Here is a 15,049-nt window from a genome sequence, read left to right as displayed (position 1 = left end):
AACAACTGGCAGACTGAATGAGGGGCACCTCATTTCATCTGACTGGATTTGCTTTGAACTCAGTGGAATGTAAGTTCACAGCAGTGCAAAAATTATTATTCAGCACCATTCAGACAGACAACAGAACCAGGCCCTGAATATGTTGCAGAATATAATTGTTCTTCTCAGACAATACCTACGTTTTTGTAAAAAAGTATATTCTTTTCTTGGGATTTGGGGGATCTGGGCATTGATGGCAAGGCCAGCATTTATTATGCAACCCCGATTGCTCTTGGGAAGGTGGTGGTGAGCTGCCTTCTTGAACCACTGCAGTCTGGCAGGTGAACATTCTCCCACAATATCTGCTGGGAGGGAGTTTCAGCATTTAAACCATCAACAGTGAAGGAACAAGGATGTATTTCCTAATCAAGATATTGTGCAGCTTGGAGGAGAATGTTGAGTTGATGGTGTTTCCATGTGCATGAAGCCCTTATCCTTGTTGGTGGTAGAGGCTGGGGTATTTGGGAGGTGCTGTCAGAGTAGTCTAGGAGAGTAATTGCAGTGCATTTTGTAGACTGTAAAAGCTGCAGCCACTGTGCAGAGGGAAGCAATATTTAAGGTAGTGGATGGAATATTTCATCATAGATTTGACTTGTGCCTTGCAGATGGTGGAAAGGCTATGAGGCTGCAGGAGGTGAGTCAGTCACAGTAGGAAACCCAATGTCTAACCTTCTGTTGTAGCCTTGGTTTTTATATGGCTGGTCCTATTGAGTTTTTTGGTCAATAATGATCTGCAGAATGTTGAGTGAGGGATCTTGCCATTGAATATGAAAGGTAAGTGCCAAGACTATCTCTTGTTGGAGATGATCACTGTAAGCCGCTTTGTGGCACAAATGTTACTTGGCATTTATAAGCCCATGCCTGAATGTTTCCCAGGTCTTGCTGCATGCAAGTGACAACTGCTTCATTTGCAAGGCTTTGCAAATGGAATTGAACATTGCACAATCATCAGTGAACATCCACACTGCTGACCTTCTGATATTCTGACCTTTAAAGCAGGAATTATTGAATCTCTGTTGGCTTTGTTCATTGTTGTTTTTGTTATAGTCAAGGATTAATATTCTGGCAGTATTTTACCTGCATACTGTTCCACCAAGACCAGATGATTCAGTGCAGACCACAACACGAACTTTCCCATTCTGTATAACTCAAAGCAAGAGTACTTATGTACAGGCAGAATCAGTACATTTGAAGAACTATTGATTGCTCTTTAAATGTACGAGGAAGATTTGCACAATAAATGCTTATCGTGAATCCAAAATAAGAATTCTTCAGACCTGTCAGCTTAAGATGCAGTGGCTTCAAAAATCACTAAAATCTCTGAGATGCAATATGCTAAACACCCTCTTTAAATGGTAAAAACACAACCATTTTTTCACATTTCTATATTTTCAGTGTCAAATTGTCAACCATTCCCTTGTAAAACTTTTTAAACACAATTTGAACATTCTGTGTTGTTGCAAAGAATAATTTATAATTCACAATCCATTGTATATGCACATGTAGATATAACATTAGGCATAAGTTTATTTAAACTCATAAATTACTATTATTATTAGTAGACTCAGTGTATTTTAACCTTTGGCTGAATGAGAAGCACATGAGGTGTACCAGCTCTTATTAAGGATATCAAGGTTTGTGCCTCAATTAAAAAGGGATAGCAAAGCTGCTTGCTATAATGGAGGCTTCATGGTAGATCATTAGAATTAGGCCGATCACTCCTAAGGAATGGAGGGTAGGCTGGGGGAAAGACAGTTAGATCATGAAGGCAAGGAGCCCAAAAACCACAGCTGAGATAATTCAGCATTTTCACCATCTTTGTGAAACTTATTAAAAGCATCCATTGCTGACAATTTACACAGTGGGCCATAATTATGGCTTCAGAATTTTATCTATATATTAAGTGGAACAAGTTCACTCTGTGCAGTTTGGGTGCCATGCGATAGAAAGAATATGAGTAGCATTAATTGAAATGACAATGTAAGTAAGGAATGGCAACTCAGAGTCATAAGAAAAAAATGGTCAATATATTTCTGTTAGAGGCCAGTTAAGTTTCAGAGTAGAAAAGCTGTGCCACAAATTCTAATTTCAGGCAAGTGTCACAGCAAGGTAAAGGCCAGGAAGTGTATTATAAACTTTCCTACGTCACTGGAGATACAGTGGAACTCTGTTTGCATACAGAGGTGAGGCTTACCCTACATATCCAATGAAAGTACAATGGCATTACAGGAACATTTCCAGAACTAATTACTGACCAAAGTTTCCAAGGCCTTTTGCAGCAGAATTTTTAGAGTAATCCTGAAACTAGCTAAAGAAAAGATCTGAAAAAATGGCAATTCTGGTGCACAACTATTTTAACTTTGCAAAATTCAAGACTGAGCCTATCTCATGTCCTCCCTCTATTTAAACTGCTCATTAATCCACAATCAGCTTAGAAAGCAAAACTATCAGTCGGTTTCCCCTCACTACCAATTCCCTCCATTACCTGCAATCATCACCTTCATCTTTAACATGCAAAATTCTTTGTAACTGATGTGGAGGTGATTATCTGGACTTCTGCTGATCCTTTTCTGATCTTCAGCACATGACTATTGGAAACTATGGAGAAATTCAAAATCTTTTCGGAGGTCACCTCATCCATTGAGACCACTTTCTGCTTTGTGACCCCATTTTAGTTGTCTAGGATCCAGGTTCTGGTGTTTCCTTCTTCAAATCCTACATTGCCCACCTTTCTCCCCTCTCTTTAATACATTAATACAAGTCTCAAATGTATATCAGTTTTGGAATTATTTTGTATAAATGGACACAAAGCTTTGAAGTCCCTTGTGCCTGCCTCAGTGTTCATGAATGATCCTATGTCATGCTAGTTTTGTTGCCATACATTTGACTCCCTTAGTGTCCAAATTCTAACAATTACAGACTTGAATATCCTCAGCAACTGAGAATACAGCTGGAAAAGGTGCAGAAAAGATTCACAAGGATGCTACCAGAACTGGAGGGCTTGAGTTATAAGGTGAGACCTGATAGGCTGGGGCTCTTTTGAGGCATTAATTCTGTTGCAAATGCACAGTGGCTGCGGCATTCACCATTCTCAGTTGAGAAGAGAAAGATTTAAAAGGGACATGAAGGGCAATTTTTTCATACTGAGGGTGGTAGGTATGTGGAATGAACTGCCAGATGAAGTAGTAGATGTGGGTTCAATTACAACATTTTAAAGACATTTGGACAGGTACATGGATAGGAAAGGTTCAGAGGGATATGGGCCTAACGCAGGCAAATGTGACTAGCTCAGGTAGGCAACTTGGTCAGCATGGATGAGTTGGGCCGAAGTGCCATATAGTGCCATAAGTGCGATGACAGCCTCCAGACATCTATCCTGAAAGCACCTTTCAGTGGTGTACTCACATGCTCAGTTTCTGCCTCTCTTGAACCAGCATCCCAAATATTTTTGAAAAGACAGGCAGGTGGACAGAGGGGGTGGGGTGGCTCTGTTGGTAAAAAATGAAATCAAATCCTTAGAAAGAAGTGACATAGGATCAGAAGATGTAGAATCCTTGTTAAGAAACTGCAAGGGTAAAAAGACCCTGTTGGGAGTTATATACAGGCCTCCGTATAGTAGCTGGGATGTGGGGTACAAATTACAACAGGAGTTAGAAGAAGCATGTAAAAAGGGCAATGTTACAGTGGTCATGCAGAATTTCAATATGCAGGTAGATTGGGGAAACCAGGTTGGTACTGGAACCCAAGAAAAAAAATTTGTAGAGTGCCTACGGGATGGATTTTTAGAGCAGCTTGTGGTTGAGCGCACTAGAGAAAAGGCAATTCTGCATTTGGGGTTGTGCAATGAATCATATTTGACTAGGGAGCTTAAGGTAAAGGAACTTTATGGAGGCAGTGATCATAATATGATAGAATTCACCCTGCACTTTGAGAGGGAGAAGCCAAAATCAGATGTATCGGTATTACAGTTGAGTAAAGGTAACTCCAGAGGCATGAGAGAGTAGTTGGCCAAAGTTGATTGGAAGAGGACCCTAGCAGAGATGACAGTAGAGATGCAATGGCTGGAGTTTCTGGGAGTAATTCAGAAGACGCAGGATCAGTTCATCCCAAAGAAGCAGCAGCATTCTAAAGGGAGGATGAGGCAACTGTGGCTGACAAGGGAAGTCAAAGACAGCATAAAAGTAAGAGGGCATACAATATTGCAAAAATTAGTGGGAAGCTTTCAAAAACTAACAAAAGGCAATTAAAAAAGCAATAAGGGAGAAAAGATGAAATATGAAGGCATTAGCTAGTAATATAAAAGAGGTTACCGAAAGGTTTTTCAGACGTATAAAGAGTAAAAGACAAGCAAGAGTGGACATCAGACTGCTGGAAAATTATGCTGAAGAGGTAGTAATGGGGAACAAAGAAATAGCAGATGAACTGAATAAGTATTTTGCATCAGTCTTCACTGTGGAAGACACCAGCAACATACCAGAAATTTGAGAGTCAGGGGGCAGAAGTGAGTGTAGTTGCTATTACTAAGGAGACGGTGCTTGGAAAGCTGAAAGGTCCGAAACTGGATAAGTCACCTGGACCAGATGGACTACACTCCAGGGTTCTGAAGGAGGTAGCTGAAGAAATTGTGGAGGCATTAGTACTGATCTTTCAAGAATCATTAGATTCAGGAATGGTTCCAGACGACTGGAAAGTCACAAATGTCACTCCATTCTTTAAGAACGAAGGGAGGTAAAAGACAGGAAATGATAGGCCAGTTAGCCTGACTTCAGTGGTTGGTAAGATGTTAGAGTCTATTATTAAGGATGATGTTTCAGGTTACTTGGAAGATCATGATAAAATAGGCCAAAGTCAACATGGTTTCCTTAAGGGGATGTCTTGCCTGACAAATCTGTTGGAATTCTTTGAGGAAGTAACAGGCGGGATAGACAAAGGAGAGTCAGTGGCTGTTGTTTACTTGGATTTTCAGAAGGCCTTTGACAAGGTGCTGCACATGAGGCTGCCAAACAAGACAGGAGCCCATGGTATTACAGGAAAGGTACTAACGTGGATAGAAGATTGGCTGACTGGCAGAAGGCAAAGAATGGGAATAAAGGGGGCCTTTTCTGGTTGGCTGCTGGTGACTAGTGGTGTTCTGTAGGGGTTGGTGTTGGGTCTGCAACTTTTCACGTCATATGTTAGTGATCTAGATGATGGAATTGATGGCTTTGTGGCCATGTTTGTGGATGATACAAAGATAGGTGGAGGGGCAGCTTGTGCTGAGGAAGCACAGAGTCTGCAGAAGGACTTGGACAGGTTGGGAGAATGGATAAAGAAGTGGCAGATAGAATACAGTGTAGGGAAGTGCTTGGTCATGCACCTTGGTAGAAGGAATAAAGGCGTAGACTGTTTTCTAAACTGGGAGCAAATTCAGAAATCAGAGGTGCAAAGGGACTTGGGAGTTCTAGTACAGGATTCCCTGAAGGTTAACTTGCTGGTTGAATAGGTAGTAAGGAAGGCAAATGCAATGTTAGCATTTGTTTCGAGAGGACTAGAATATAAAAGCAAGGATGTAATGCTGAGGGTTTATTAGGCATTGGTCAGACCACAGTTGGAGTATTGTGAGCAGTTTTGGGCCCCATATCTAAGGAAGGATGTGCTGGCATTGGAGAGGGTCCAGAGGAGGTTTACAAGAATGATCCCAGGAATGAAAGGGTTAACATATGAGGAGTGTTTGATGGCTCTGGGTCTGTACTCGCTGGAGTTTAGAAGGATGAGGGGGGATCTCATTGAAACCTACCAGATATTGAAAGGCCTGGATAGAGTGGACGTGGAGAGGATGTTTCCAGTAGTGGGAGAGTCTAGGACCAGAGGGCACAGTCTCAGAATAGAAAGAATGTCCCTTTAGAGCAGAGGTGAGGAGGAATTTCTTTAGCCAGAGGGTGGAGAATCTGCAAAATTCATTGCCAAAGATAGGTGTGGAGGCCAAGTCATTGGGTATATTTAAAGAGGACATTGATATGTTCTTGATCAGTAAGGGCGTCAAAGGTTACGGGGAGAAGGCAGGAGAATGGGGCTGAAAGGGAAAACTAAATCAGCCATGATCAAATGGTGGAGCAGACTCAATGGGCCAAAAGGCTTAATTCTGCTCCTAGTCTTATGGTCTTATTATTGAGCACATATTATGTATTCTTCACCAATACAGTTTGTCTGATCTGTCGTTAAGGATCTTTCTTTCAATATTGATAAGCCTCTTAGGCCTGAATTTCATTGAAATGAAGCACAGTAGTTAATTATTAATACTGGAATTTCTAGCATTGCTTTCATTTGTGAATATTTAAGATATATTAAGCCAATAATGATTGATTTTCTATTTGCATTCGTGGCAAGAATTTACTTTCCACTCCAATATTTGCCATCTTTTTTTGTGCATAAACCTTCAACTGAAGCAATAAACTCATCCTCAGTCACCAATCAAGGTGGTTTTCAGATTACAGATTTGTAATTTTCTGTATATAGTTTAGTCCTATGGATTTATCTATACCTTTACTGGAAGCAATCGAAACCAAATTACTTGCAACAAAGGGTCTTGGACCTGAAACATTAGTTCTGTTTCTCTTTCCACAGATGAGTGTTTCCAGTATTTTCTGTTTTTATTTCAAATTACTCTATTTTAGTCACAATTAATTCACCATTTCCTGTGTCCCTCACTGAATTAATTCCATTATCCTGTGAAACACAAGTTTCAGTTGCTATCAGAATTCTTAAGAAAAAAAATTAATCCAGGATTCATATCCTCTTAGTTTTCAGTTACAAAAACATTTTTAAATACCTAAGATGATTATTGGTCATTTATTGAACCATTTTATTGGATTAGTCAATTGATCAAGGGGAGTTGTAAGAAATGCTGCTATTGTAAATAATTCCCTAAATGATATCTACCTGCCTAATTGCATTATTTCTACCAGCAAAATGTTAACTTTGTTTCATTGAATGATATGGATTTGAAATATGTGCAATTCTGAATAAGTGTCGTCATGTGAACTGTAAGGAGAACTGTGCTGTTGCATTGCATCTTCAGTGATGACACTTCACCACTTGTGAATCTGGTAAACAGCATTCAATTCACGCCAATATTTTTCAGTATCCAGATTTGGAGAGAAATGAGACAACAAGTTGAAATAGTCAGATTTACTGACTGATTCCAGAATGGAATACTACAGTCAAACTTTTGTCAGAAGAGATCAGCCCTGAAGAAGGCTAATGAGCTGAAGGAGGTGGTTCAAAGGGCAGGTCTTAATGAGAAACAGGAATCAAAGCACAAATATAGTTATGGATTGGTGCCATAAGACAAATGTGAACATTAAGGAGATTAATAAGTGTTAAATGTATTGAACTGAAACCTTGAATTTTTTTTAAAAAAGGTAAGAATGATTAAGGTATTAGAAGTAAAAGTAACAAAGTTGTGCAAAGTGTCCATGAACTTCGATCGGAAAGTGATTCAGTAATTCATTTCTGCAATTCTCTGATCAGTGGTGCTTTAAGCTCCACTGTGCAAAAATGTTGGCTTCATATTCCATTCCCCCTGAAGACTGTAACCCTACTACATAAATCCAAGACCTTTCTGTGACACCAAATAAACGGCCTTATCTTACTTGTAGTTTGTAATCATAACATGTGCTGCGTTAGTCCCATTTTCTGTCACTTGTATAACATTGGTCATCAGTCTGTACAAGCAAACTTAGTACCTATAAACTAGTGCAGGACCAAATAAATAACTTAATTTTGCACAAATAATGTATCATCTGCTTTTTCTGCATCTCCATTAAATTTCACATCAATAACTTCCCAACCTGTGGAAATAGCTGTTTTCTCCTTCCTCTATTAAAGCTGTTTATAAATTTGAAGTATTCTGTAATCTGGTGGAAATAATCCCAGTTCCTCATGTCTCTGCTTATAATTATATTTTACCAACTCTGGAATTATTCTGGTGAATTCAGCTCTATACAATGTATAGAAGCAGCTTCTCACAAAGAGGTATTGAGTATTCATATCATTGGTAGTTTGAGCAGAAGTTTTACAAGGGGCAACATCTCTGAAAGCATCGAATCTGCAAGACATGTGCAAACAAAACCTTGGGCATTGGTTTGGTTCATTGTATTAGGCACAGATATCTCCTGTACTTCATCACTTAGCTGTTCAGCAATCTATCAATGCCATTCAAAAACACAGACGGCTGTAGTAACACAGCACACGAGACAATGTTTGGAGACTCAAAGAGATGAGAATGGACTGCCACGGGATGAATGCATTATGGCAGTTGTCGTGGATCCAGGTGGCACGCAGGGCTCAGAGAGTAAAGATAATTGGCAAAAGAACAAAATGTGATATAAAGTAGTGTTCTTACAAGATGGCACAGTAGGTGGTGAGCTGCCTCATAGCTCCAGTGACTTGGGTTTAATCCTGACCTCTGGTGCTGTCAGTGTGGAGTTTAAGTGCTCCCTGTGATTGCACGGACTTCCCTGGGTATTCTGGTTTCTTCCCACACCACAAAGATGTGTGCTGGTTGGTAGTTTAATTATCTACTGCAGATTATCTCTATTGTCAGTAAATGATATTGATGGGCACAGGTGAGAGAGAAGGTTACAGGAAAATAAGTGGGCTAACATTTTTGATTTTCAGTTTTTATTTTCATTTCTTTATTCCCTGTTTGTTGGTGGTTTTCTTTGGCGGATGGGGGAAGGTTGGTTGGACAGCTGACTTAATCACCCTTGATGTTGCTCACAGCCACTTAATTAGCAACGTTGCTGACTGATTGGCTACAGGCCAGTGCATGTTGGCAGTATGGAGTAGCTTCAGTCTTAATGTATTTGCTTCATTTATAATGTGAAAGCCCCCCTTGTACATGTAGCTACCACCCCTCCCATTTATTTCCCACTTGCTTCCTGGAGGATGGTTACTTATGCTGTTCTATAGGCCCAGCAGTCATTAGTTTCATCACGATTCTTCATGGGAACACCCAGACAGTGATTACTAAGAAGCTATGTAACCATGGAGAATCTTAGAATCACTTACTCTGAGCAAGGTTTGATGATGACAAATCACAAGCAGGAAACCTGATATGATTTTTGATTCATCCCTGGGTATTCCAGTTCATTGACTTAAGTGGATATTCCTGAAGAATAAGCTGTGCAGCCTTATTGCCTTTGGCTTTCACAAAGTGGTTATTATTTCTAGAAATGGCAGTGTGTAGAGGATGTCACAGGAAAGCTTCGACTTCATAAGTGCAAAAGAGTAGCTGTCGCTGCAACCACTGACAAGAAGGGATCTGGCCGATTCCAGTCCAAGTACTTTGACGCCGATGGACGAGACTGCGATTGTGAGCAAAACGGGTACAAAATGAGCCCAGCTGTGCGACAGAAACAGAAACTTTTCTCCAAGCGAAGTAAGCATTTTCTTTTGTGCTTTTACTGTGGATAAGCAGAATGTGGCTGTCATTCACAAGTTTAAATTAAACTTGAGAAAGTAGAACTTTGGCAAAAAAAATTAAAACTATGCCATTTTAAGGTAAAAAGAAGGAAAAAAATAAATGTTAAGACATTCATAATGTTATATACAAGACCAAGCTAAAGAATTGTACTACAAATAAAGTGACTGATTCATACTGCTGCCAAAATATTTTGTATTCTTGGAACCAATATAAATTACCATTTTGTATATTGTTGATTACTCAGTGCATCAAGCCATGTTACTGATTGTTTACAGTGCATTATATTCTTGTTAATAAGCCACCTCCCCCAACAATGGTGCAAGAAAGGAATTAAGATGGTGGAAATGTCCTTGCCCCTCGCCCTCACCCCCAAATCTTGCCTGAATTCAAGCATTGAAGGCACTAGCCCTGAAGGAGTGGAAACCTAATCTAAATGGCAAAGCTGTGTCCTGCTGAAATTCCTGAGGGGGTCCTGACCAATGAACATGCAGTATCTGACCCATCAGACCCACTATGCCTTAGGAAATCCTACATACATTTAATATAATAATATTTATTTATTAGTCACATGTACATCGAAACACACAGTGAAAAGCGTTTTTTGTGTTAACAACCAACACATTCTGAGAATGTGCTGGGGGCAGCCTGTAAGTGTCGCCACACTTCCAGCGCCAACATAGCATGCCCACAACTTCCTAACCCGTACATCTTTGGAACGTGGGAGGAAACCAGAGCACCCGGAGGAAACCCACACAGTGACGGGGAGAACATACAAAGTCCTTACAGACAGCAGCGGAATTGAACCCTGGTTGCTGGTGCTGTAATAGTGTTACGCTAACCACTACACTGTATAGGTTCCTTGTGGGTCAGGACTACCAGGAATTACTGGTTTGCTCCTTCATCTTATTTTCTACTTTTACACCTATGAAACTTTAGAAATCCACCTGCTCGTTCTCCACTTCCTGTCTAATCCTGCTATTGACCTTTTCACTGATCACCTGATTCCCATCGCCTCCTCCTATCCCAAGAATTCACACCAGCACATAACCTATGTTGTATCATTGACATTCTGAAAATGAAAAAAAGTATAATGTTCCTTTACCATTGCAGAATATGGAAGTCTTGTTTTGTTTAAATGGTGCTTCCCATAAAAATAGGATGTTCAATGGATAAATACAGTTGGTCAATTTTGGCTCCAGTTTGCTGTCTTCTAGTGACACCTAGGGGTTTTCTTTTAAAATGGCAGTGTTAGCTCAAGTTATATGTCAGAACAGAATATATTTTCAAGAATTCCTTATGAGAAAAAAGAATTAGAAAACAAACATGCCTCAAGTAGCAGCCCTTCCTCAAAAAGTGGAAGACTGGGTCATCTATCTACACACAATATTTTACTTTATTCCTTCCATCATTCACTATTTGTAATGGGCCGGAAGCTGCTACCAATGGCAAGCCACCTGTGTTAACCACAGACCTATGGAGTAAGTGCAAAGTAATTTTTGCAGATCAGCTGTTGTGAACTTCCTTTCTCCAGCTATTGCAATCCTCTATGGTGAATCCCCTGCATGGGAGCATGTCCTCAAGCAAAATAATGCTATTATCAGGGAAAGTGATGGGATGGGGGAGGGAGGATACCATAGAAGCTTTTGAGGTGTGTAGGATTGAGGCACAGGATGTTTAAAAGGAAGAACAAGCCCCACTCAAGAAACTACTGAAAAAAATCTTTCATAGCTAACTGAGCCACACCCCCTGGCTTAGCAAGCAGTCAAACATGTTGAAAACTAACATTCATAAATCTAAAAAAACAATGAAATGATAACAGAAATAATTAAAAATTAAAACTTTAAAATAAATTTAATTCTTTTAATAAAATTGTTATTAAATAATAGATATCAGGGTCCCTAATGGAAATGAGTTTGAAAGAGATGGAAATAGAGAGAGGAAGGAGGGAGGGAGAGGAATGTAGTGGAAGGATTTCAGAAAGGAATTCCAGAATTTAGAGCCTTGGCAGCTACAAGAAAGGCTGCCACTGATTTTAGTTCTTTCTCCAGCCATGCCAAAAGGGCAGCATAGGCAGAGAAGTTAATGACAGGAGGCGGAGTGTCCATGCTCTCCTGTCAATACCATCAGCATGTGATAGACTTATATGATCACATGGTAAATAAAAATATTAAAATGGCAGGGAGCATCATTTAAATTTTTACCTGTCAACCCCAAATTAGTCTCACATGATGTAAAATGACAGCAGAAAATGGCTGGAGAAAGTAAACTAAAGACATTACCAGTGAACATTCCTGCCAAGCCTTGGAATTCTGGAATTCCCTTCTGATACCTCTCCATCACTCTCCTCCCCCACCCCCCAACACACAGAGAGTCTCTCTCTCTCTCTCGCTCTCTCGCTCTCTCGCTCTCTCTCGCTCTCTCTCGCTCTCTCTCGCTCTCTCGCTCTCTCGCTCTTGTAAGATAACTAGTCATTTTATAATAAAAAATGGCAAAGTATTAATTTCAGGTGTGCATTCTGAAAGAATAAAAGCAAGCTCCCTGTTATTGAACAGAGATACTTGGGGTAAAAGTGACAACATAGCTGGACGGGGTCATAAAGAATGGCAAGGCTTATGGCATGCTTGCCTTCATTAGCTGTGGCATTGAGTAAAAGAGTTGGGACATCATGTTACAGGTGTACAAAATGTTGGTTAGACCACATTTGGAGTATTGTGTTCAGTTCTGGTCACCACTCTACAGGAAGGATGTGATTAAACTAGAGAGAGTGCAGAAAAGATTCACAGGATGTTGCCAGGATTGGAGATGTTGAGTTATAAAGAGAGATTGGATAGGTTGGGACTGTTTACCCTGCAATGAAAGAGGCATAAGGGTGACTTTATAGAGGGGCATAGATAGGGTAGATAGTCACAATCCTTTCCCCAGGGGAGGGGTCTAAAACTAGAGGGCATAGTTTTAAGGTGTGAGCGGAAAGATTTAAAGGAGATCTGAATGGCAAGTTTTTCCACACAAAGGGTGGTGGGTACATGGAATAAGCTGCCAGAGGCAGGTTCAATTACAATGTTTAAAAGACATTTGGACAGGTACATGGATAGGAAAAGGTTTAGAAGCTTATGGGCCAATTGCAGGGAAATGGGACTAGCTTAGCTAAGCATCATGGTCGGCATGGACGAATTGGGCCAAAGGGCCCGTTTCTGTGCTGTGTGACTCTCTGACTAATGTCTACTGCCTGCCTAGCCTTGTTTACCATGAGCTGGTGTTTGAATTACTACCAGCTGTGCCAAAGTCCTGACTAGGGACTGTTAATAAATAACAAAAGACAAGAATTCCTAATTCTGTGATGAAATACCATTACAGAACATTGAGAGATTACAGCAGCCTTAATGTGAGAACTGACACAAGGATACCCTTCCCTTTCTCTCTTCCCCTCTATGCTGCAAGCTGAGCCTCGTGTATATTCACATCCATTCCAGGTGTTCATCTGCCGACAATCTGATGTGAACAAGAACTGGCCAGATCACACTTCGTAACTCCACTATTTTTGTGGCTGAAGTGTCTTAATTTTAAGATAAAGCCCTACTTGCCATAGCTGAAATAGAAGCATTCCCTTTGATCTTATATAAAAGTTTGCATTTCTCCTTCCCTTCTGGACTGACTAAACAAAGCTTCATATTCACATTAGCCTTGAAAATTAGGTGGGAACTCAGACTTTCAAAACTTCCCAAGTCCTGCCCTCTGTTTATAATTAGCTAACCCCATATTGAAATGAAAGGCCATATGTAAACAGATAATTCCTTCAGTACTCTTTCTAAACACTTTTAATTGACTCAGTTTTTTTTTGCTATTAGTATTTCCAAAGGTACTAGGACAGATCTCCAGAGGTGCAGCCTCTATTTTACAATACTACTGTGAATATTATGGTCCTATGTACAGTCAACAGCTACAGAGGGGTCAGCAAGAAAAGAATACGATTAAACTAGCAAATCACATCTCTCTCTCTCTCTCTTTGCTGCTCTATTCCCCGAGCCTTGGTTCTCATAGGGTGTGCTGGGATATTAAACCTCTGGACAATTTCTGGGCTTGTGGGCCACAAATTATCTTTACGGTACACCTGGCATGTCCCACTAAGGAGGATACAGTAAACCACTGAGTGTACTTTCACTGCCAATACTCTCTCATGATGCAGCTGTCTTCAAATCCTACCACACTTCTCTCGGTCTGCAGTTGTGCCAGTAGCTTATGATGTTTGTTCCTTACAGCTTTAGAAGTACATCTCTCAGTTTAATCTCATTAATACTTTTATTTTTGCTTTCAGAATTTAAGCAAAGCTACATACGAAATAGGTCAATCCGATCAGTATCCATTGAACTTGAGGGAGAAGTTTATGATCTGGATCTAGATGAGGGATTTGACCCAGTTGTGCCAAAGAACATCACAAAGCGACATGACGTGGCAGATGAGGAAGAAGAGAACATGGGTGAAAGCAGTGGCACTGGCAATAGTAATGAATTAATTGTACCTACTTCAATTAAAGTTACACATAAGTAAGTTGCCACATTTTTCCCTATTTATTAGTACAATTTTTAACATATCGATTCCTTCATTCACACTTAATTAACGTATCATTCAGTAACTGGGAATGCAAGAAAATACATCTGTATTCTGATTCAGAGGTATCGCATGGGTTAGCCAACCCCGAACCTGTGATAGTAATGGAAAACCTACTTCAACAATTTTCCTTGATGGAAGTTATGTTGATGCCAGAGGATTTTTAAGAGGTATACAAATTGTGTGTGGAAGAATTGCCTTTGAATTAAAAAGTGTGGATAAATAAGGCCCCCATTTTAGCTCAGGCCAAGAATTGGAGGCAAGGAGCTAAAGAGGGCAGCACACAGCCTAGCACCTCAGAGGAGTTCAATGTCAGTGCCTCATCCACATTTCACAACATTGGCTCCCATTCAAAAATGGGTGAAAATGTTAATTTCCATTGGACAGCACTCATGCCACTACTCAGGACCCACGGAAACAGTTCTCAAGAAATAAGGAATTGTGAGGATGGGAGTTGAAGGGAGTGGTGGGTGAGAGGAGGTGAAGTTGCAAAATCTATATTGGACTGGAGGATGGAAGACAAGGGTAGGGGAAACCAGAGGAGATGTTTCTTCTCATATGAGAAAAGATCGCAACTTAACCCAAACATGAGGATTGTATTCCCACAAGATATTGTCTGGGACAAAATTAAACATCTATATGTGCATCTGGGCACCACATCATCATAAGGGATTTGAACAATGGAAAGTGTACAGCAAAGATTCACTGGGATAAAAGGTTAATGTTATGAAGAAAAGATGAAAGTGTTTTTTTCCCCTCCTTATGGAAGCTGAGAGCATTAAAGAGGATCTCAATTTGCAAAATCATGAAAAATGTTGAGGGTAAATCAGAAGGAATTGTTTCATTTGTTCCTGAATCTGCTGCGGGACTTGCATCTTCAGACCAATTATCCAGACCTCCAGGTTACCAGCCAAATACTGTGGCCTATTGCGAAACAAT

General features: G+C 40.2%; 1 protein-coding gene across 4 annotated transcripts in view; it reads left to right on the top strand.

The window, feature by feature from the left end:
• Nucleotides 1-15,049, top strand: part of LOC127578801 (extracellular sulfatase Sulf-2-like) — a 247,888-nt gene that overhangs the window by 211,387 nt on the left and 21,452 nt on the right. For all 4 annotated transcript variants that reach the window (XM_052031263.1, XM_052031264.1, XM_052031261.1 and 1 more), the window contains 2 exons: nucleotides 9,253-9,460; nucleotides 13,818-14,046. In XM_052031263.1, coding sequence (XP_051887223.1) covers nucleotides 9,253-9,460; nucleotides 13,818-14,046 — 437 coding nt within the window. The remainder of the gene's footprint in view (nucleotides 1-9,252; nucleotides 9,461-13,817; nucleotides 14,047-15,049) is intronic.

Source organism: Pristis pectinata, chromosome 16 (assembly GCF_009764475.1).
Source record: "Pristis pectinata isolate sPriPec2 chromosome 16, sPriPec2.1.pri, whole genome shotgun sequence".
NCBI classification, from domain to species: domain Eukaryota; kingdom Metazoa; phylum Chordata; class Chondrichthyes; order Rhinopristiformes; family Pristidae; genus Pristis; species Pristis pectinata.
Note: the sequence above shows the minus strand (reverse complement) of the source record. Positions and strands in the feature narration are given on the sequence as shown.